Here is a 24,583-nt window from a genome sequence, read left to right as displayed (position 1 = left end):
GTACCAAGTTATACGATGCCTCAGTGGCTAGAAAGTTAGTTTGATGACCGGTAGATAGTCGGTGTCCAGGTGATAATGGAAGTTGACGGTGGAGAAGCTGAATTCATTCCATTTGTCATAAAGTTGAGTTGTTAGTTTGCCGTTAATATCTGCTTTCAATAAAATATCTCAGTATACAGCAGAAGTGGACGACTCTGTGGTGTCCTTTGTTTCTGAGTTCACTGGGATATATCGATTCAACATATAAATGAAAATTATTTTTGTTATATAATAGATCGTCGATCTCTCTAAATGTCGAATTGAAGGTCACAGCAAGATATTCTTTCTTCTCGCGTACTGGATCTAGCAACGTATCATTGTTTGTAGGGGTTTTGTTTATGAAGTTTAGCAATCCAGTATAGGTTCGGTAACTCGTATTTATTAGTAGAACATTCGCTTTGTAACTTAGATTGGTTGTGTATTCGAGCCCAGCTGATGCCATGGCCTCGTCAAACATAAAATGTAAACGTTTGGTAGTTCGATATATTACTGATTCATCAAATAACCGGCATTTAGAAGCGAGAGTCACGGCTCTGTAGGATATGAACTTAAAAGTGGAGGTCCCATGTCACGGCAAACGTTGACATGATAAAGGAACTTAGTACAAGTCCTATGGTACTTTATGTTTTCCCTGCGCGTCTAACAGTATCGCTTTGTTAATGAACAAGTTATTATAGCACTCACATCTCCGTCAGATATCTCCCCTTCGATAAAGCGTTGAAAAGAACTTCAAATGAATTTACCTTCATGAAAAGAAGAATTGTGTTTGCGGAGTAAATCAGTTTTTTAGACAATGGAGTTTCACCGGAATCACTGCCATTATGACGATGGGCGCATTGCCCCTTAAACAAAGATATTATATTCAAATTAATGACACGAAGTTAACATTGCCCTTTTCATTTTGAAATGCATTTCTCAATGGGGGATTTCTTCAGTGATTCATTCGTCTTTCAACAAAAGAAAAAAAAACAACAAATCATACGTCACATTTTATATCAGATTACTTCAGTCACATTGATACTTGCTTATATTAATATGTTTTCTTGTGTCGGATTTACTATTAGCGACAACGTTGCATATAAGGGTACGTTTTTATGTAATAGTAGAAATTTTAATCGAGTTAAAAGCTGCATAGTCTGACATTTGAAGACTTATTCTGGGTACGTCTAAACAATGCAATTTGCCCTATTTTCTCAATCTGTTAAAGTTGAGCGACATCAAAGTCGACCTTTAAAGGACAGCGAAATACGCATTGCATGTATAGCCTACATATATTTGCTGTCATGACAAACTTCAAACTTTACCTTCAATAACTACATTTACATTATTTTGATAAATAGGCTTCGAAAAACTAAATTGGTTGTATTCAAAGCTTACACGTTTCATCATGGTTGCGCGGCTCAGTTAATTTCTATTTTTTATTTTTTTTTAGAATTGATGTACATTTTGGTAAACGAAGGTTAGTACATTTGTCGTTTGCATTAAATTATAAGGAAGCACATAAGCTCTCGGTCATGATGAGGAATACCAGTACCACACCAATAAACATATGTTCTGAACTGATTGGTATGATTTAGTGTGGACTTGTAACTCTGAATGTTTATTCTTTCTTATTTCCTATGTACTGTGATTACCAGTTGAAGCTTACTTCAGTCAGGTTTAAATCTACACTGTTTTGAATAAAAAAGAAAAATGAAGTCAGAACATTTGCAAATTGATATAATTTATTTTTAGATTTTTGCTTCCGAAATTCCTATATATTCTCATATCAAACTTTAATTTCTTATTCACACCAACCCTAGTAAAATACCAATGTGTAAAACTTTAAATGCCTTGCACATCAATTTCTATAAACAGCAATCCTTGGTAAGATGAATTGAAAGATTACATTTATTCCAAAGCAAAACTTTGAGCTTCTAATTTGGCTTCATCGTACCCGGGCCATGATCTGAAGGCAATGCTATTGGATCTGCAGCATCTGTTGAAACTTGCATTACGATGATGATAAATTATTATCCTGCTGATGTGAAAAATATCGCTATATTCTTGCATCACCGTCTCATACATTTAATATGAAAAAAAAATTCGTAACATATTTTCCTACTATAATTATGTCCAAACATAGCCTCAAATAATCATTGAAGCCCCATACCACCTAAAAACTCAGCTTTTAATGATTTCGTTTATTGACACAGGTAGTGAGTCAATTCGAACCCTGATGCTTTTGCAGCTAAAAGATCTCCTATTTACACATGCACATTTCTTAAAGTCTACCATGTGTGAGTTTGATTCCCTTTGTGGCCTCACCCTATCTCCAGGGCACTGATTGAAATAAAATGAGATCTACACTTCCTCAGAATGGTTGTACATTGATGGAAAGTGAAGATATCGAACAGGGATGAATATCATAACTCCTATAAGGAACACAAACTAGAGAGTTGGGCAAAAACGGACCCCTGGATATATCAGCGATGGAATCAGGTACCTAGGAAGAGTAACAACACGTATTGACCGTTCACACCCGCCATGAGCACTATATCAGGTAAATGGAGTGATCCGTAGTCAAAATCAGTATGCAAAAACGGCTAACAATTGGCAAGAATCACGTCCGAAAGTATTTAACATTATGACAGGCTGTATTAACAAGTTATATCATTATCATTATAACGATCACAAAATGTGCGAAATTCTGTCTTTAAATGAGACTGTTGAACCTGTAATATCAATTTGTGTGTTAGTTTCCTGTCTTGATCATACACAGAATATACTCTCAAATCCGTTGAGAAACTTAAAACACCATGTAGGTGATAATGGAATATTGCTACTTAAATATAAAAAGTTGACGATAGAGAAACTGAAGTTATTCCATTTGTCATAAAGTTGAGTTGTTAAATTGCCGTAAACGTCTATGTTCAATAAGATATCCAGAATAAGGTAGACATGGAAAATTTGTTGGAGTCTTTTATTTCGAGTTGACTAGGATATGATAATATTTGCATATCATTGAAGTAAATTAATGAATTTCGTTACTTTTTGTATACGTTTCCGTGATTAGCTACTATAGTCCCACACTACCCTTGGGGCCAAAAACTGAACAATTCGAATTTACGCTTTCTGAGAATGCTAGATAGGTTCTGGAGGAGATGATCTTTAAATGATGCCACAATATTTTTACTATTTCTTAACTATCTCCCCTTTGAAAAGAATGTTAACCTTTACGGAAGAATTTTGAATTTCCTTTACCCAAGGATGCTTTTATTTGTCTTGAACCTGGTGCACGGCTTATGGAGAAGAAATCAAAGACAGACAGGGTAGAGAGATAAATAGACGGACAGACACCAAACTACATTATATCAGAGAAGAAAAACTGAGCTTATAACTAAGGTGAGCTAAATAGGTTATGATTCAACGTTGAAATTTATCTGTTATTTCAGCAAACTATTCATATAGATTGATACGGAATTGTTGCGAGAATGATTGGGCATCATCATAAGGAGTTCAATGCATTTAGGGGGATATTGCTAATTTTGATGTTGTTTCAATGGTGAAAAGTTGTTGTAAATTGATTATCTATTTTTAATGAATGTAGATAATCTACGAGCAAACGTTGAAAAACGGATGATATATGATAAACGCATTTTTGCATTAATTGTCGCATTTACATAATTATAACAGGTGATTTTTGTATCCCAGTACATATAGTACTGATAATCACTAATTGTTGTCAACATAATCCACTTTTAATTCAATCATCCTCATACTGTTACGATATCTACCAATGGAAGAGCATGCTGTATAGAATTAAACTTCTGCCCTTCAAGAAGCTGGTATTCCCTGGTACCTATATGTTAATTTCATGTGGATGATGCAATTATCCTCCTCCGTGAACACAGAGAGAAGATTGATGAGTTACGTCTAGTCTCTATGGATTTCTGTCATATATTGCTGACTATTTTAATGGGTTAACTTCGTTTCATTTCACCTGTCATACTTTCTTCTACACTTTGGGGGCAATATTATTATTTCTCAGGTAGACCAGTCTTTACATGTCATACATGAATAGTAGCTATATGTTACCAGTAGTTGGTTGGTTGTATATTATTTAACGTCGTCCCTCTCGATAATCTTTCACTCATATGATATTGCATCATTGCCAGTGATGGACTGCGAAATTTAGGCCTATGTTCGGCGCTTTTATGTAGGAAGGGATCTTTATCGAGTGATACCTGCTCTAACACGGGACCTCAGTTTTTGCTCTCGCATCGGAAGGAGCAACCGATTTAGTCGCCTCTTAGGAAAAACAAGGGATACTGAAGACCTATTGTAACCCGGATACCCACGGGATAGTTCCAGTCAGATGAGTCATTGTACGTGTATAATATCTCTTCTTGTCATTCTGACATTGTCCAATGGTCAGAAATTCGGAGATGTGGACAGGGAAACTGCTTTACAAAACATGTTTTTCAAGAGATATAATCGGTATAGCAAACCTGTATTGAATATTACCACTAGTGTTCCGTTTGGAATGGAACTTGTTCTGTTCGGTATAGAAAAGGTGGACGAGAAATCACAGACATTTTCATCCGTTATCTTGTTGTTTTACAATTGGAGAGATGAGTACTTATGCTGGAATACATCTGAATATGAAACAAGATATCTTCGGGTTCCAGCTAAACAAATATGGGTTCCGTCCATTTGTACAGCTAACGAGCTTGCTGGTAAGAGATGTATGACTTACGAATCTGTGAAAGAAAACGAGGCTTTGATTCATTACACAGGACTTGTCACCTTGTATCACCCAACTAAAAGTACCATTCAGTGCAAAATCAATTTACGGAAATATCCCTTCGACGAACAGGAATGCACTTTTGAATTCAAGTCAGTGTTTGCATCAATATACCAATTAGAAATGAATGAAGATTATTCTTTGGTTGATACATCATATGGAACATACAGTGGTGAGTGGAGCATGGTGTCTACAGAGAAGAAAATTCAAAGTAGACAAGATGAAAATAACCAGTCTTTGGACTACGCTCTGGATTTTACAATAAAGATACGACGGCGTCCTACGATAGCGATTCTTATGGTAATGTTTCCCATCATCACACTCTCTATTATAAACGTTTTCTGATCCGTGCTTCCTATTGCAGATGGTGAAACAATCGGAATGTCAATGGCTATTTTTCTTACATTTGCGGTGTATGCTACCTTGTTGAGCGAAACTATGCCATCATCCACCGATAACATTTCGTGGTTCAATATCTACGGTACAACACAGGTTATTCTCAGCGCCGTTACGATTATCTTGCAATCCATTGTACTTCGTATTTACAACCAGTATCCGCAAAATGATGAGTATGAGAGAGAAGTTGATATATCTGGATATCGTCTGAAGACTTCCACAGAAGGAACAAGGAAACCTAATCCAGCTGTCGGGTCAGAAGAACCCACTACAATCAAAACACGTAGCAATAAAGATCTTGCCTTAACAATGGAGAACGTGTTCATTGTATGCATCATTCGCATTAATTTTGTGTCGTTGTGTCTCCTGTTTGCAAACATTCTGTGAGAAGTCCCACTTTTCGTATATCCAGGGTTCCGTGTTTTTTTTTACTCATCTCTCTATTTCGTTATATTTGCCTTTTTTGTAATACATTGATGACATCGCCGCACCTTTGATTAATAATCAGTGATATTATAATTCAGTAAATGTAAATAACCATGCATTTAGATAAAATCATGAAATTATTATTGAATAAACAGGACGCACTGCACCTATAGACGAAATGATGGTATTATAATTTAATAAATAGAACTCACAGCACCTTTAGATGAATTCCTGGTACTATATAGCGTTTTTTTTTTTTTACCGCGGTCTAAAATTTGGCGATTTGCGGATTTCATTGAAATAAATAAAATTCGACATACCTCTAAATGAAATCATGGTATTATTATTGAATAAATATACATGTAACTCGTCGTACTTTTAGATGTAGTAATTAACCGTACATTTAGATGTAATAATGGCACTATAATTCAATAAATATAACTCGTTGCACCTTTAGATGAGTTAATCATTGGTTATATACATGTATGTACAGCCTGTATGATGCAACTGCTACAGGTGTTTATGAGAATTCACACACATTGTTTTAGATGTATTGTGTTCGATATAAATTAATCGATAAACAGAGACATTTATTCATGATATAGGGTATGGGGCTCACGGCGGTTGTGACCGGTCAACAGGGGATGCTTGCTCCTCCTAGGCACCTGATCCCACCTCTTGTGTGTCCAGGAGTCCGTGTTTGCCCAACTATCTATTTTATATTGCTTGTAGGAGTTATGAGATTGATCACTGTTCGTTATCTTCACCTTGCATCGAAAGAAATAACATGACGTAAAATTTGAAGATTTAGGGCTCACGGCGGGTGTGACCGGTAGACAAGGAATGCTTACTCCTCCTAGGTACATGTACCTGGTCCCACCTCTGGTATGTGTATGATTCCGTATTTGCTTGACTTTCTATTTTGTATTGCTTATGGGAGTTATGATATTGATCACGGTTTGTTATATTTACCTTTCATGTGCAGGGGGATTACGATGTAATCACAATGCTAATTTTGCAAACAAAACACCACTTACCGGTCAAACAGGATATCATTTGGGATTTCTATGAAAAGTTAAAAAGTTCTGCAATCTGTGTTACGTGATAATGTTCAATCATATCACTTGGCCTTTTGTATGAAATATTAAAAACCGAGGCCTTGTAAACTGTACTTATGGTCTTCGGTCCCAGTCCCATTTTGTATTCGATAACAATGAATAAAGCAGACTATCTACATATGTAAGCCCCATTTCTCGTTTATTTAAATATGGCATATGATGACTGCATTCTGATAGCTGATTGATCATATTATTTTCTCCTTTTGTAAAATAACATGTGAAAACCCAGGGTCCGGTGGGACCGTCAAATAAAAACCATGCTAAAGTTTGTACTGGTCTCTACATGTTCACACAATAGTCGCTTTAATCTACTTTTTCATGAAAAAGATAAAAATGTGAAACTTAGTAACACCCTTTTGTATACATATGTTTCTGATTTATTGTGTGTGTGGTTTTTTAATTCCAATATTCTGTGTCAAAATCGAACTGAAATACGTGACAATTTCTCCCAAATGAACGCGTTACTCTACCTTTTCATAATATAATAAGGCTGTAGAGGAGAAATAAAATCTAAGCACTTTAAAATATTGTGATTGTTATGTTATTCATTTACATATTGCTCGTTTAATATAGATTTCTTTAAGAGATATGTTTACTATCTATACGACACTGATGTTTACAGCAAATGCTATGACGGAATGGCGGTCGGAGTTCAGATAGACAATAGCCACGCTAATTACGCTAAAACGATGTACTGTATTTAACTCTATTTTAAGATGAAATGAACAATTCTAATGTAAATTACTAATATCAGGGAACAAATAAAATAAATTGTAATGTATAGCTTATCCGATACCAATTTTGATACACCAGATGCGCATTTCGACAAATAATGTCTCTTCAGTGATGCTCAACCGAACTTTTTGAAATCCGAAATAACAGTAAACTTGTAGGCCCTAAGAGCTATTTTAGGGAAAAACAGAGTGCCAGAAAAGTGGAGTCAAATTCATCTAAGGCTAAGAGATATGTATGCGGGAGATAATCCTTGACTTTGAAATGTCGAAAGCACAGACAATAATTGGTTCGTTATATAGAAAAGAAAACAAATGAATAAAATTGTATTTTGTTATCATTCAAAAGCATTCAACGCACAAATCATTCAAAACAAATTCCTCTAAATAAGGTAAATAGTTTGTGTCGCATGTAATATCTGCAATTTGATTTTTATCATTAATTCTTCTTAAATTGTAGTTGTGTTTCACCGGTTAATTCCTGCAATTTGTTTTTGAATTATTATTGATGCATACTCCGACGGATTAATTCTGAGAAATTTTTAAGTGCGTATTCCTATTCATTTTGCAATTAAATCGGTCAAAACTTAATCGAAGTTTGGATTGTATACATCTATAAATAGAAACACTTTGTGTCAACAGTCCAAGATGTAGGTCAAAAGTACATGGCTGCGGAGTGCTTGAAAGTAGTGATTATCGGACGTTCACTTATATTGCATTTACGATATTTGGTTGTTTTTTTTCAACACCGTGTTATGAAAATTTACACTAACAGCAATCGCATTTTTCTGTTTGATTTCGAGCGAGATGATGGCGGACGATCAGACAGTTACTGAGATAACAAATTCGACAACTTTTCAGCTGAATGATACATTTGTTTTCTTCAAATTGAAAGTAATGCCTTAGATACTCTAACCATACCAGTTAAAGACATTGCGATTGTAATTGTCGGGCAGGTGTTTCTGCGCTCTCCGCTTGTCACCGATGCCCGCTATGACAAGAGTAATAGAACTGGATTTATTGTTAGAATCTTTTTGTGCTAACTCTGACTATTGACTAAAGTTTTCGCATCACCATGGGTTTTGTTATGATCACACATTGCCTCATCTAGCTCCTGATGTTGTGCAGTTACGATATCACCGAACGAAAGTCCGCCCCAAGAAGAAATACACCCAGAACATAAAATGTACAATATTGTTCTTTGCCCACACCTTCATGATCAAATAAGTAATGTGATATTAACAAGTGTTATATATCTCAGTTTATCTTCAGTATTGTTATGTGTACTAGTTTTGGTATGCACTTGTTACATGAATTAATGTTTTCGATATCACCCCAGTTTAAATTCATATCTTCATTATGATTTTAAATGAGTATATGCATCCCCTTCACATTGACTTTTATATCCAGCACTAGTTTGAATTCTATATACAGTATGCTCGTACATTTGTTGCCACACTTTAAGTAGTGTATGGGATACTAATTCTGACATTTGTCATTTGAGTCATATGTTTTACATTAAATAGAGCGAGCTGCTGCATGCCGCATATTTCCTTGCATTGTGACCCATTTTGTGAACCACCTTGATGCTATAGTTAGTGTTTGTTATTATGTGTATATGTTTTATTGGCTGGATTACTTGTATCATGTGACTAGGTAGCCTGTTTTAAACACTATCTAGTCAATTTGTAGTTCGTATTATTCAGTTCCCTGATGCAAGCCCAGCCAATTTGTTGTGATGTATCATTATGTAATATGCAATTTGAGTTGCTAGTCATTTCATAATTCAATAAAAAAAACGCATTCACAAAATTATATTCATTCTTATCTTTTCATTTGTAATGTACTACGGATAACTCCGTTTACCTGATCAGGATATAGGGCTCACGGCGGGTGTGACCCGTCAACAGGGGATGCTTACTCCTCCTAGGTACCTGATATCACCTCTGGTGTGTCCAGTGGTCCGTGTTTGCCCAACTATCTAATTTGTATTGTTTATAGGAGTTATGAGATTGATCATTGTTCCTTATCTTCACCTTGCACAGCACAAGCAAGTTGCAAATTACCAGAAGTGTTTACTTTCTTACAAATATTCTTTGGGCAAAATTGTGAAGATAGATATAAATCGTCGCACCTCTGAATGATATAATGGTACTGTACCATAATTCAATAAATAAAACATGATGACCTGTAGATGAAATCATGCTACTCAATAAGTGAAACGCGCAAGGAATTGAAATCCCCACACCTATAGATGAAATAATGGTACTATAAGTCAATGCTGACTTCAATCGAGACGGTTGAAATCCCTGTACTATCAACCTGTTGTCTTCAGCCTGCCTCATGTTACAAAATTTAGAAATTCATTTCAAAATTAAGGATTATCTCCCTCATGCATAGCTCTTATCCTTAGACGAATTTAGCTCCACTTTTTTTTGGCACGCTGTTTTTGGCTATAATAGCTCTAAAACTTCATTGTTATTTCGGATTTCAAACATTTCGGTTGAACATCACTTAAGAGACATTATTTGTCGAAAAGCACATCTGGTGCATCAAAATTGGTACCGTATAAGTTTTACATTATGACTCCTTGTTCGAGACCTCTGCTGTTGGACTATTGTCCCCACGGGTCTCTACAGCCCAGTAGCTAAGTACTGCGTTACTAGCTTGAAAATACGGATGCATATTTAATTGCTGTTATACAATGTAGAAATTTATTTCAAAATTAAGGATTATCTCCCTCATGGATAGCTCGTATCCTTAGACGAATTTGACTCCACATTTTTTGGCACGCTGTTTTTGGCTATAATAACTCTAAAACTTTATTGTTATTTCGGATTTCAAACATTTCAGTTGAGCATCACTGAAGAGACATTATTTGTCGAAATGTGCATCTGGTGCATCAAAATTAGTACCGTATAAGTTTTTCATTATGACCCCTGGGTCGAGGCCTCTGCTGATGGACTGTTAGTCCCCGAGGGTCTCTACAGCCCAGTAGCTAAGTACTTCGTTCCTAGATCACGATATGGGTTCACAGTGGGTGTGACCGGCCAATATGTTTTCTTATTCCTCCTAAGTACCTGATCCCAACTTTGGTGTGTTTAAAGGCCCGCCTTTGCTCTTCTCTTAATTTTGTACCCCTTATGGGATTTATGAGATTGGTCATTGTCCGCTATCTTCATCTGTTTATGCTTTATGTTTAAGTGAGTAAGAGATTTTGTTGCTGATATAAGGTATTTATTTTTTCCGCATAGATGTTTTTATGACCGGGGGGGGGGGAACCGCCATTCTTGTGAGGAACGCATGTAAATGAGTGTGGCCGGTCGACAGGGGATGCTTACCTGTCCTAGGCACCTGGACCCACCTATCGTATATTCAGAGGTCCGTATTTTCCCAACTCCTTATTTTGTATTTCTTGTAAGTGTTATGTTTAACTCAGTAGTTTTCGATCATCTAAATTCTAAATCATTATTGTATCAGTAAAGGTGATTGTGAGGAAATTCCATCGCTGCTACATATGTAATAACAAACGAATCAGCCAATGTATCTAGAATTTTATTACAGTTTGGATTATATTTTTAAAAGACTCATGCTCAATCTTGTAAAACGTATAAACATTGTTCTGTGATATTCCAACAATGTAACAATATGATATATATAACCAGGGCTATATATAATGCTCATATAAAGACATGGTAGAAAATTAGATATACCCATCAAGTCAAATGCGCTATTTAGCAATCCAACCAAAAATTTAAAAAATATGAATACTATATTTTTTCCAAACAATGAATGTTTATCATAACGAATATTTAGACGGTTCATCTATGATCCAAACTCTGGTGTGTCCAGGGTTCCATGTTTGCTCAACTATCTACTTTGTAGTACTTGTGGGATTTATGAGATTGGTCACTGTTCGTTATTTTCAGCTTTCAAAGCTTCAAATTTGAGAAATGTAAATCTGCATAATGCTCCCCGTATGTAAAACAATCATATACCTAAGTTTGATATGTGATTTCAAGAATGTACGGATCTAGATTTAAATACAGTTTTAAGTGTGTATATTGTTTATGCAGTGCATTATATCGTCTCTTGTAGTCAGTTAACTGAAGCTTTGGTGTTTTCTGTCGCGTTGCATATATTTCAGTCATATCTCAGTGGTGATTAAAAATCCAAACTCTAAACAGGTGTTGAAGATTTCTATTAGCCGTGGCTTACTACTTCGAGTTTCATCTTTTCAAAACATTGGATAAATGAAAAAATCACAAATAAAACATGCATGATGGGTAAGTCCATGAGGAAACAAAGTTGGTAGTTAACAAATGAAAGTTTCAACCAATAATTTCGACTCCGCCATGCCTGAATAACATATTTTATTCAAACAAAACGTAATTTTCTCGCCAGTTGACCACAGATTATTACAACACGTATGTTATCGTTTATTTACGATGACAGACAGTATATCGTGTATCATCACATAGTTATCACATGTATACACTCCTCAACATATTGATAGAAATTAAGTTTAATATCTATATCTTAAATCGAGTGTACACAATTATGTGTCCGTCCTGTTGGTTGGTTTCCTGTGGAATTAAATTTTTGTGGATCCGATTATGGCCGATACACCTCCTGTAATGTATTGCAACAGTCAATGTATTGATTGTAAAACTATTAATTGATGTATTCAATAAAATGAAAGGATGTATGGTTCTATAATATCTGCAATCAAAAATTGTACCGTGATCCGGGTGAGAATAGGTCCTCAGTATTCCTGCTTGTCGTAAGAGGCGACTAAATGGGGCGGTCCTTCGGATAAGACAACAGAACCCGAGGCCCTGTGTCACAGCAGGTTTGTCAGGATCAAGACCCCCTGCTCAAAGGCTGTAAACTCCAAGCATAGGCCTAAATTTTGAAGTCCTTCACCAGCTTTGGTGACGTCTCCATCTGAGTAAGAGATTTTCAAGATGGAAGTTAAACAATTTACAATCAATCAATTGTCATGCAGATATTTAGTAAATGGGTTTACTGTGTTTGAACTGATCAGGTGTTTCCTCCGTATATGCTTGATTAGCATTGCTAATGGTTTACAATTATATGGCGATTGTTATTTGTCTGGTCATTTAGAACGAACGAGTCTTGAACGAAAATCCATGATCTATTGAAAAAGACGAATTGAGAATAAATACCATGAGATATCTGTGTCATCCTGTGGCAATTTTCACTTGAAGTATTTTCAGTTCACCATAGGGAATGTAGGTTCTGCATAAACCACACCATTTGAGATTGGGGTGAAAACACCTAATATGATAAGACTATTTCTGAATCATATTAGTTGTGGAGGTACTGGTAAGTTCTGATCTACAATGAATACATCTGAATCCTATTAGTTGTGGAGGTACTGGTGAGTTCTGATCTACAATGAATACGTCTGAATCCTATAGTTGTGGAGGTACTGGTAAGTTCTGATCTACAATGAATACTTCTGAATCCTATTAGTTGTGGAGGTACTCATGAGTTCTGATCTACAATGAATAATAGTGGAGGTACTGGTAAGTTCTGATCAGTTTGAATCCTATTAGTTGTGGAGGTACTGGTAAGTTCTGATCAGTCTGAATCCTATTAGTTGTGGAGGTACTGGTGAATTCTGATCTAATATGATAAGTCTACTTCTGAATCCTATTAGTTATGGAGGTACTGGTAAGTTCTGATCTACAATGAATACTTCTGAATCCTATTAGTTGTGGAGGTACTGGTGAGTTCTGATCAGCCTTTGAAATACCAGTGTTAGCATGTACTTTTAAAAATAAAACTGCATTTTTTAAATTCCAGGTTTCATACATGGATTGCACGAAAATGAAAATGGGTGATGCCAAAACTCAGACCGAAAGATGGACGGCCTTTGATAGTAGGTTGTCATAAAACAAATTAAATCGACAAAACGAGCAAAAGAAAAAATAGATAGATTAAGAAGAATAAACCCACCAAAATCAAAGTCCGAAAAAGACTAGAATTAGAATTTAATGTATCAAAGTTTCCGGCTACCAACGTGACAAACGATTTAAAAAGCCCATCCAATTAAACCGAAACTTCACTTCCCCTCCGCTTAACTAGCACTATAAAGATAAATCATGTTCTCAACAATTTCTCCCAAGCACAGTTTTTTTGAAAACGAAAATATGTTTAATTAAGCTGAATTAATGTGGTGTTTGTAAATAGTTTGTCTCTGTGATTGATTTATGTAAAGTGAAAGTTCATGCATGCGCCGATATCCTGTGAATGTGTTAAACCCCAAAGAAATATCGCGTTTTAGCCAAACCCAACTAAAATAAGCCAACTTTTAAAAATTAAATTACATGGTGGATCCGTTGAACACATTCCAACAAACCAAGCCATTGATGTATTGCAGACTGATAACAAATACATGTGGTTCTCTGACATTCAGAAGTTTTTCAAAAGTATTTCTGTCACATTTGGGATTGGGCTGTAATGAGCTGGTTTCGAAAGACTGATGTGCTCATAATGGACCTACACTTTTCTGATCTTAATTCATATTAATTCAGATGATGTCTTGCATCCATAATATCAGTTAAAACAATTGAATTAAATTTGATATTTCAAACGTAAAGATCTAAAATCAACTACTATTTCAAAAATATTTTTCATATCTAAAGCCTTTCTGATCTTCTTAGGAAGTTACCCTTATTCATGTTTGTTACATTTAGTAGTAAATATCAACAAGCAATATGTAACGGAAAAAGCAAGTATCATATAGATTGTCACTATGTCTTCCATAGCTACGGAGACTGGAAAACTTACATGGTCGTTCCTCGGAATGATAAGTGGTTAACGGATAAGAGCAACAGATTCCCGCAGAGTGAGAGACCAGTCCATCAGAGTCTGAGCTCTCCCTCCAGCCGAAGCCAATACTAATTCAATGTACAGCCGAGTGAACTGGAGTGGCAGTCGTGGCATGTCCAGTGGGCAAATCATCAAATGACGATATTGGTGCGTCTCTTACTGGTGATGTAATGCTTATCTGTAACAAAGAAGAAACCATTTGGAGCAGTCAACATAGCACTACATTTCATTTCACTGTACCATCTCATTTCCCTGTATTGTGTTAAAATCAACATTATTGTGGTCTCCTAGTTAAAAATAATGTAGATTTGATACTGCTCTTTTTATCATATAACTGTTCAGCAGGATTAGTGAAGTGTTATTGTGAATACCACAATGAGTACGAAATAAATGGTGAGTTCCAGAAGAGGAAAGGATTTTTTTGTGAATATGCATACATATCCATTAAATTGTTAAATATTGATCATGTATCGTATATATAATGTGGATCGTATAGTTGACATTTATTGCATGCAAAGATGAAGTCGCAAGCCTTGTACTTATGTTCTGTATTTGGAGTTTACTATTTTGACTGTTTAATAACATCAAACTTTACGCGAGAAAATTTCAGACAAGTAATTCATAATCAGAAAAATAGTGACCAATTGTAAAGGAGACTTGGGAAATAAATATATTCTTTGACTCTAACATATTGTAAGATAGTCTCATATTCAAATCCTCAGTATTTCGTCAGTTTCATATAAAATCTTAAAACATCCATTTTCCCTCCTTAAATTGGTGCTCGATTTACCTCGTACTATCCAGTAGTCATCATTTGTACACACTTCTCAACATATTGTCCTTGAAATATATTCGGAGATGGTGTAACCAGTAGAATTTGACAGTTTAAGGAAGTGATTTCTTATCTTCCAAACAGGTTATGCTATAAGTAAATCAGTATAGAATTATGTCTGACAACACATCGATTGATTTTGATAGTCAGTTGTCTGATATCTTAGAACCATAAACAGGGTGGTATATGATTTTAAAAATGTTAATACTATTATACTTTTTATTATTTTTGAATGGTATTACATACTCGTATTTTTAGTTTAAATAAAAATTGAAACTTTGTACCAAGACAATTTCGTAAATCCTGAAAAGTGGAATGTACTGAGTATTTTAACAGGAAAAAAACATACGACGGTCTTTTTACGTATAGGTTAATGCCCTAGTACCTATCCATTCTATAAAAGTAATGGGACCGAGGCCTCAAAGGGTACATTGCTTGTAAGGATTGAACGGTACGAGTATATTGACCCACTTAAATTCCAGTCTCTTATAGAGGACAGAGAATTTGTTTTATGCATTATGAATATACATCTTAATATTATATAAGTAAGGACGCTGTATATTTTTTCATATAGAACATCTGTTTAATTACTTCAACAGATGTCGTCAACGCCAGCGGCGTAGTGGATAGAGCTTCTGAATTATGTACGGAATGTAGAATGCTCTAATCTCATCTGTGTGTCTGGATTTTAATCTGAAATGAAAATGTTCACGATATTTTGGTAAAATGTAAATCTCCATAGTGACAAAGAGGTATTGAAATTTGTACATACAGAAAATGATAAAAATCAACTCAACAGAACAATGTTATGTATTTGTCTGAAGATCTGTATAATATAATGACACCACGGGTGGATTTTAAACTAAAATACTTGTAGTTCTTTCGTGATATCAAGTCACCATGAACTTAAATGCATGAATTAGTATTATGCTTTAGCAAAATGAAATTTGGCCACAATATAAATGACTAGAAATAGCTTATAGATTCACTTTCATACAGTTGTATCATTTCTGAATTGATTGGCTTCCCAGATGAATATAAAATTGAGAATAAGACAAACGCGGACTACTGGAAACATCAGAAGTAGGATCAGGTGCGTATGAGGATACCTGCCGTGTGTCTTATATCTTGACCATGTAAGCAAAGCAATCTATAGTCAAAATTTGTATATCAAGAACAGTGTAACAAACGGTATGAAAAACCGGCAACACTAACCCGCCCGTCATTATCTGGCACCGATCCAAAGAACACAAAATCACAGCAGACCACGCCATTGTTTAACCAACAGTCACATCTTCTTCTTTTCTGATCTCCTGAAATGTTCAAATACGATAATAGAAATAAACAATAAAAAAATATTGAAAACTTACCGGATTCCATGTTTGTGATTATTGTCGTCATTGTAATAAGTGTACTAAACAGGAAAATAGTGTGATTTTTTATTCGATCCCTCATCTCTCCAGACAAAATACGCGCACATCGAGTAAACGAATAACTTGTATAGACGATGTAAACGCATGCCTTATACACACCGAGTACACTTATAACTAAAGTAAAAGTGGAACTTGAACATACCAAGTGAACGTATACGATGTATATACTGAGAAAAGGTATGACATCATAAATACATACCGAGTAAAATTATACCTTATAGACACCAAACAAAAGGTAAACTTGTACATAACAAGTAAACGTGTAACTTTTTACATAGGTACGTGAAGGATGTTTTGCTTTATAGTAGCATATTCCATAGAGAGAAAAATAGTTTTACTCACCAGCATTGACAAATGGAATAGAAATACACACCAGAGTTGAATATATGGATATAAAGGTCCATTAGCGCTGAAGACAGGGATTCATGTATCCTACGGTCTCTAGGTAGCAGTTCATTTGTGAATCGTCCGTGGTTTGATTGATTTATGAGCTGTTCTAATTGATCATTTTCATTTTATACAGTGTGTCCGTTTGATAGATTTCAATACATGAATTAAAAAAAGTTGTTGCTGTTTTATGATATATATTACATTACGGAAATTTATTTGAATTGTATAAAGGTATCATCATTTTTCCTAATTACATGATGATATGCTACTTTTGAGACAATAACTAACAGTAAATTGGTATGCAAGTTGATCCCAGGTAAAAATCACAACTTTACAATTTATCAATATCACGCAAAGATTCAGTTGACTCGTATTGCCAGCTATATGAGAATGATGACTGTTTCCACGTACTACTGATAACACCTTAATCAGCGGCATATCAAACAAGATAAATCTGATTATGTAAACAGATGTCAGATGTATGTAATGTTTAGAAGTCATTTTAAATCGCATCAATTTAGATCCTACTCACGGTACACAATGGTATGTGGGACAATTGTTAACATTAGAAATATATCTGTACATATATATATGCGCATGTGTATGCATTTATAGGGTATGTCATAATAATTGTAAATAACTACATAAAATTACAAACTTACTTCCGATGCCAATTGCAGTTTAGATATTGGACAATAATCCAATCTATACACAAGGAGTTTACCTGGTGGATTGGAATTCTTCAAGCTTTAAGGCCATTTCAAATCGATGTTTTCAATGATGTTAGCGGCAAGAGATACAATGTCATTCATTGCTGATAAATTCATGCATCAAGTGTCTTTGACGTATACTGTAAATTGCTACTTTACAAATCAGAATTTTATACAATGTTCAAAATGTCTGGTACATGTTGAATACTTGCCAAATCCGGTTTTTGTCGACAAGACAGTTTCTGCATCAGTGGAAACTGGGATGAAATCTAAATAGATAATAATATTCATATACGAAGATGCATGGATATTTCTTAGGTGGAGGAAAAAAAACCACTTCTAAGATTCATTTCAGAGTAAGTTGAGCTTCCGGGGGTTTGACACTCAGTACTTAATAACCAAGAACGCAGAATGAAAGGAAAAACAAGAATTATTTTAAGCAACTCCTGTAGATTAGCTGTTAACTCGATTCGTTTGTATTTATGAAAATTGAAGATACCGAACAGTAATAAATCTACATAGATCAAATAAAGAATGCAAAAGTAAGAATAGGGCAAACACGGACTTCTAAACACACAAAAGGTGGGTGGAATCAGGTGTCTCGGAGGAATAAGCATCCGTTGTTGAGAGTTTTATAATTCTAACTCATAGTGATGTTTCACCTGCTGTTTGAAAAGAGCTTCAAACTTTGTCCCAGGAATGACGATCAAGGCTATCACGGTGCTTTCTTTATAATGATAAATCTTAGGGTGTTTAATTAAATAGACTTGTGATTTTTTCTTTTAATATAGAAAACTTGGCGAATGAACAATTATACCAAATACTAACTGTCCTAGGTTTTAAGCTACATGTACCACCAGTAATCAAACAACCTTTCATTAAATATATCCAAAATACGTACCAGGAACTGTTGTTTCCACGTCGGTAGAACCAGTGGTGGAATCTGAAATGGTACAGCTTTCATTAATCTTTGGTATATACATGTACATATACTGTTTGGTGTATATTCATTTTGTTTTCGTATCAAAGACAAATAAACGTTACAATCATAGCCTCATTGTGCAGTCGTTTCTACATTGACATTGTAAATTAGTGCATTGGACTAGTAGGGCGTGTCCTATTTCGCTCCCTATAAAACATCCATTCACATACCAAATCCAATAAAAACGTAATTTGTAAATACGTTTGTATATTTAGTGTAATTTTAGTGCTAGTGTTTTATTAGAGCTTTATCCATCTGATGTAAACCCTTGTGTTTGCCATGAGGTTGGGACATATCTTACCACAAAAAGGATGATCTAATTATTCATGTCGTTGGTAATTGCAACGAGTAATTGATTGATTGTATCATGCTTAACGTCTCGCTCGAGAATTTTTTCACTCATATTGAGACTTCACCAAGACCGGTGAAGGACTTCAAGTTTAGACATATGCTCGACGCTTACAGCCATTGAACAGTTAGGGTTCTTTAGCGTGAAACACCTACTGTGACACGGGCCATCCGTTTCCAAGGTCATCTCAGAGGACCCGTGACATTCATACCTGGTGCCGATCGTTTGGCGATGGAACTGTCACTACATGTTTTAAAGAATTAGGTTTGTCGCCACCGGAATTCGAACCTTGGCCTTCAGCATGCTGGGGAAAGCTAGAACCTTTTGGCAACCGCGGCGGTTGTCATTGTAAGGAAGTAGAACACTTCAAGCATAGCCAATATTCGCAGGAAGGAGCCGAATTCATGTATCGGGGATATGTTTTTGAAAAGTATTATATCGTTTGCATAGAAACAATTCAATTTACACATAATAACAAACATGGTCTGTCGCTTAAAGGGAGGTATGTCCGAGTATTATACAACTCTTTTTTTTTCTCACTCGAAAACCCAACCTGGAAATCTCACCGATGTATCTTGACAATGTATATACTACTCTGTGAAAATTGTTTTCATTCAACAGCACAGTTTCTTTTAATAATTACGTCTTCAATATACAATTGTTTTTACGGTAGCGACACTGTTTTCCATTGAATTATATAGATAATAATAGTGATTGACTTTACTCAATTTAAAATAGACAGAATTTGTTGTTGTTCATTTGGATACTATAAATAATAAAGCGAAATAAAAACAAATGGAAAATTATTTTTGAAAAAAAAAATGGGGTAATCGAGTTTGTTTTTTAAACAAAAATGATGTCAAAGTTTGATAAAAACTATCAAATCAGCAGTTTTTAACAAATAACGTTACACATATTCGCGAAATCATTTAACGATATTAACTATTCAGGCATCCCTTCAAAAAGAACTCAAAACAACGTTATTGACTCCTAGTTTTGAAGGGAAATCAAATATGTATGGACAAAATAATCAATTATTTTCATAATAAATAGCACAACATGTCTTGATATGTATAAATGTGTACATGTTCTGCGTTATATATCTTAATTATGTTGCACGGCTAATGATTGAAATACTTTTAGTCTTTTATGATCACAATGACAATGAATAAACTAATATAATAGTATACTGTTATTTTTGAATCTCATTATGATTAATTTTTGCAATTTCATATAGTTTAATCATGTCTCAATATGCTATTTTAAGCAGAAATACTACTAAAGTTGTTTCTATTTTACAATATATTTATGTTTATTTAACACACACACACCCTCCCCCGTCACGTACTCACTTTCCCAAGTCAAACAACTCCTCCAAAACATGAACGCGGTTTAAAACTATTATTATGTTTAGCTTGTAGTGCGCACTCACTTGAATCTTTTTCTAATTTTCGCCCAAGTTCATTATCTTGTTCTTTTTACACTTATAGTCTTGAGCCCGTTGCAATGTTTGAAATAACCATGAGCCCGAACGCCCGAAACGCATACATTTTATAACGGGCGAACTTTCTTTATATAGACGTCCGATCGGAGATGATAAAATTCCCGCTAAATGAAATTTAGATGAATCAACTTCATTATTGTACCTGTAACAAAATGGACAGACCTCGTCAATTTAGTACATTTTACTTCATATGCTACACTATATCAAATTTCAATAGAATATAATGTAGTGGAAACGAATTAGGTATATCGAACTTCATTAGACGATATATACATGTAGTAATACATGTAAAAGTATTTATTTAAGAATGCAGTTATTTTCGCAGGGCTAGTTGGTCTTTGGCAGGGCTAACAACATTTACAAGCAGTCAGTCCTGCATGTTTAGCTAATTTTACAGCGAGTTTCAAAAACACCTTGAGTATGGCAGTTGTAACTTTCAACTTTGCTAGAATGCATACATTGTTTACTTGCTGTTCCCCTATACCGGTGTTATAGAGCCAGACTCCCACAATAATGGTATTTCCCCCGGAAATAAGGATTTAGAGTTAGCCTTCCCCCTGCTCTAGAGTGAGCCTTCCCCCCGGAAGTTTAACTCTAGAGTGAGCCTTCCCCCAGCATATTTGCTCTAGAATAAACTGTACCTCCAAGGGGAAAACTCACTCTAGAGCCGAAACACCCTCTTGAAGTCTTGCTCTAGAGGGATACCCCACTTTCATCCCCTTCTGCGCAAACTATGAATCTCTCTCTCTCTCTCTCTCTCTCTCTCTCTCTCTCTCTCTCTCTCTCTCTCTCTCTCTCTCTCTCTCTCTCTCTCTCTCAGTTGGTGAGTTAAAATGAGTTATTCATTTCAATCTGTGTTTTATTCACCGTTTTCCTCTCTTGAGTTTAATGAACGACTTAACCAAAATCATTTAATGCCCTGCTGAAAAAAAGGTCTTGGTATCTAAACAATCTCCATAAAGTGATAGTAGTTTACCGGGAATAAATGGAGGAGGAAGTCCTGCTAAGGGGAGATAAGTCTGATTATACAAGCAGTGATAAAGGAGGTCTTCCCACGGGGAAGTTTGGCTCTAGAATGAGATTTCCCCGTGGGTTCTCCCCCAAATTTGAATTTAACACTCAGTGAATTAATTATTGATACGAAATCAGGTTCATGATATTAAGATTTGTTTTTCTGCGAATTAAGCAGACCGTGATTTGTTCCGAAATTAAAAATATAATTTTTTTTTCGACCGCGATATTAACCTGCTATACAGTAGAGCAAATATGGATTCTTAAACACACCAGAAGTGACATCTGGTGTTCATGAGGAGTAAGCATCCCTTGTTGATAGTTTTATAACTCTAACTGCTATCGATGCTTCACCAGCTGTTTAAGAAGTGCTTCAAAGTTTGTCCCAGGAATGGCGATCAATGACATAACGGTGATTTCTTTATCATGACAACGCTATCATGGTACGGGGAGTTAAATCTTCGAAGTGTTTAGTTAAAGAGACCTGTTATTTTCTTTTTTTTCATATAGAAAGCTTGGCGAACGAACAGTTATAACTAACACTAACTGTGCTAGGTTTCAAGCTACATGTACCACCAGTAATTAAACGACCTTCGATTAAATAGATCCAAAATACATACCAGAAACTGTTGTTTCCACGTCGGTAGTACCAGTGGTGAAATCTGAAATGACACAGCTTTAATTAATCTTTGGTATATACATGTACACTTACTATTAGGTGTATCTTCATTTTGTTTTCCTATCAAAGACGAATAAATGTTATAGTCATAGCCTCATTGTGCAGTGGTTTCTACACTGGCATTGCGAGTTAGCGTATTGGACGAGTGGGGCGTTCCTAAATTCGCTCCTTATCAAACATTCATTCACAAGTCAAAACCAATAAAAACTTATTCCGTGGAGTAAATACGTTTGTATATTTAGTGTAGTGTTAGTGCTAGTGTTTTAGTTGAACTTTTAGCCATGGCACGAGTAGGACCCAACCTGACGACGCCCTGCTTATGAAACTAATTCTCTACCACTGGGCTACCGCGACTGATCACCGAACCTAGGATTTGTATTGATTAAGTATATGTAATATAATTTTTGGTAAAGTCTATTCTTTTTTAGAAATAGATTTGTTTTATTACTCTAACAAATACACATCACTTTTGATATAGGCGTACCCATACATACCGTACACCCCCTCACCCTCAAGATTAAGTTGTTTACCTTTCATGTTTCTAACAATGAAAAGACGTCATAAAATCCATCAACATGATACAATTTATTGCATGGTAGCGAGATAGATATAAAGATTTATTTACTCAATTTTTCTTGGGTGAATAATTCTTCACATCTCCCGAACAATCATTAAATAAATTGTTTGTCATACCGAAACTAAGTAAGACTACAAAATGCATTCAAAATTGGACCACGGTCATCTATACATTGTATGTAGCTGTGGTCGTCCTAACGGTAACACCGCGCCGTCAACGTATTAGTAGGTACAAACAACGAAATACAGTGATGTATTTCTATTCTCCGTAAATACTGATTTACTAGCTTGTTTTTGTATCAGCCAAAATCAGACGATTTAACTGTGTATCACAGACCCGCACATTCTGTAGCTTACGAACTATGAAAATAGAATGACTCGACCTTATTGTGACATCACAATATAATATGTCTACCTTGACGTAAAATGTATGGAAAATGCACGAGCCTACCGAAGGGGTGAAATATGATGGGGATATATAATGTTTGGGAGACAAGTGATTGTCTTAACCAGTCAGATTAGGTGTTGCATAGAATTCTCATACTGCGCTATAAAAATCACTTTAGCAGGTCAAGAGCTGATAAATCCTGCAATATATGCTACTTGAGATGCATGCTGTATATTGAGTTTCTTATGGTCTCTATAACGCATATAGTTGGATTAGACTCTAGAATATATGGTTTATGATATATGAATTCAACGATTACATGTATTCAGATTAGTACATGTACATGAAAGTTGAAGATAACGAACAGTGGAACTGATATACATTGATGAAATATATCAGGGAACAAACTTGTTATGGAGACCAGACCGGTGTCTGTATTCCCGAGAGTAAAAGCTATACCTGGATCACAAACTACTTCTTGAGGTTTCAGGTCCTTCAGCAATGTTTTTCTTAGAGTCACAGGGCTGTGACAGGAAGGACGGGAAATCCACTGTAATCGTCTTCTTTTCACCAAGAGAACTATGTCGACTAATGGACAATTGCAAATTAGAGGATTTCCATATAATCCACTGAAAAAGACAAATATGATGTATTGATGAAAGAGACAATATTGTATTATAACCATGTGATAGAAAATTGAAACACTGCTATACTTTGTTGCATTTGCCGGGGGAGGTACAGTGATAACATTATCATGAGATGTGTCCTTTCATTGAGTAATCTATTCCACATTCGTTTGAAAGTGTATATACTATAAACCAATTCAAGATACAATGTATATGGGTGTGGGTACGATATAATACAATGGTGAAGTAAAGCTACCTCCACATGGCCAGGAGTTCCTGTTTACGTTTTTTGTTTGTTTGTTTTTGTATTCGTTGCAGGAACATTTAGATTGATCACTGTTCGTTATGTTCACTTTTCCATTCATTGTGGATATTCTCAGAATATATCGTTTACTGTGTCATTTAAAAAGGTTGTTAACTTTTGATATTTCGTTATATTTTAATAACAACAGATTCACAATTTTGAACCTAAGGGAAGTTCACAATGTCTATAAAGTATGATGTCGGAGTAGATCTGCAGGTTATGTTTTTTTTTTTTGGGGGGGGGGGGGCTGGAACATCTCCAGATCAATATTATTAGAATTACAATTTGGAGGAAGGTAATCACTATATCAAAATATTTTGAAAGATGCCATTATATAATCAATTTTATGAGAGATAAGATAGAATCATTTCTTCAGACGAATAAATGTATATGAGCAGCTTAAATACTTTTGTATCATTCATTATAAGATAAATCACTGTTC

General features: G+C 35.2%; 2 protein-coding genes across 3 annotated transcripts in view; one reads left to right on the top strand and one right to left on the bottom strand.

Moving 5' to 3' along the window:
- Positions 1-4,396: 4,396 nt before the first annotated feature.
- LOC125666424 (neuronal acetylcholine receptor subunit beta-4-like) lies at positions 4,397-5,608 on the top strand. Its single transcript, XM_048899590.2, has 2 exons — positions 4,397-5,125; positions 5,378-5,608. Exons 1-2 carry the CDS (start codon positions 4,397-4,399, stop codon positions 5,606-5,608), a joined length of 960 nt encoding a protein of 319 aa, XP_048755547.2.
- Positions 5,609-11,035: 5,427 nt separating this feature from the next.
- Positions 11,036-24,583, bottom strand: part of LOC125682897 (leucine-rich repeat-containing protein 15-like) — a 334,249-nt gene continuing 320,701 nt past the window's right edge. Inside the window, exons 11-20 of one of the 2 annotated variants that reach the window (XM_056152160.1) lie at positions 23,671-23,840; positions 22,189-22,230; positions 18,624-18,665; positions 16,405-17,991; positions 15,781-15,882; positions 15,148-15,279; positions 14,316-14,535; positions 12,686-13,021; positions 12,238-12,443; positions 11,036-12,128 (exon numbers count right to left, since the gene is read on the bottom strand). In XM_056152160.1, the coding sequence (XP_056008135.1) occupies positions 17,885-17,991; positions 18,624-18,665; positions 22,189-22,230; positions 23,671-23,840 (361 nt within the window). In that variant the 3' untranslated portion in view covers positions 11,036-12,128; positions 12,238-12,443; positions 12,686-13,021; ... (2 more) ...; positions 15,781-15,882; positions 16,405-17,884. The remainder of the gene's footprint in view (positions 12,129-12,237; positions 12,444-12,685; positions 13,022-14,315; positions 14,536-15,147; positions 15,280-15,780; positions 15,883-16,404; positions 17,992-18,623; positions 18,666-22,188; positions 22,231-23,670; positions 23,841-24,583) is intronic. The other variant, XM_056152161.1, reaches the window with a different exon arrangement.

The sequence above is a fragment of the Ostrea edulis genome, chromosome 10 (genome assembly GCF_947568905.1).
Source record: "Ostrea edulis chromosome 10, xbOstEdul1.1, whole genome shotgun sequence".
Lineage (NCBI taxonomy): Eukaryota > Metazoa > Mollusca > Bivalvia > Ostreida > Ostreidae > Ostrea > Ostrea edulis.
Note: the sequence above shows the minus strand (reverse complement) of the source record. Positions and strands in the feature narration are given on the sequence as shown.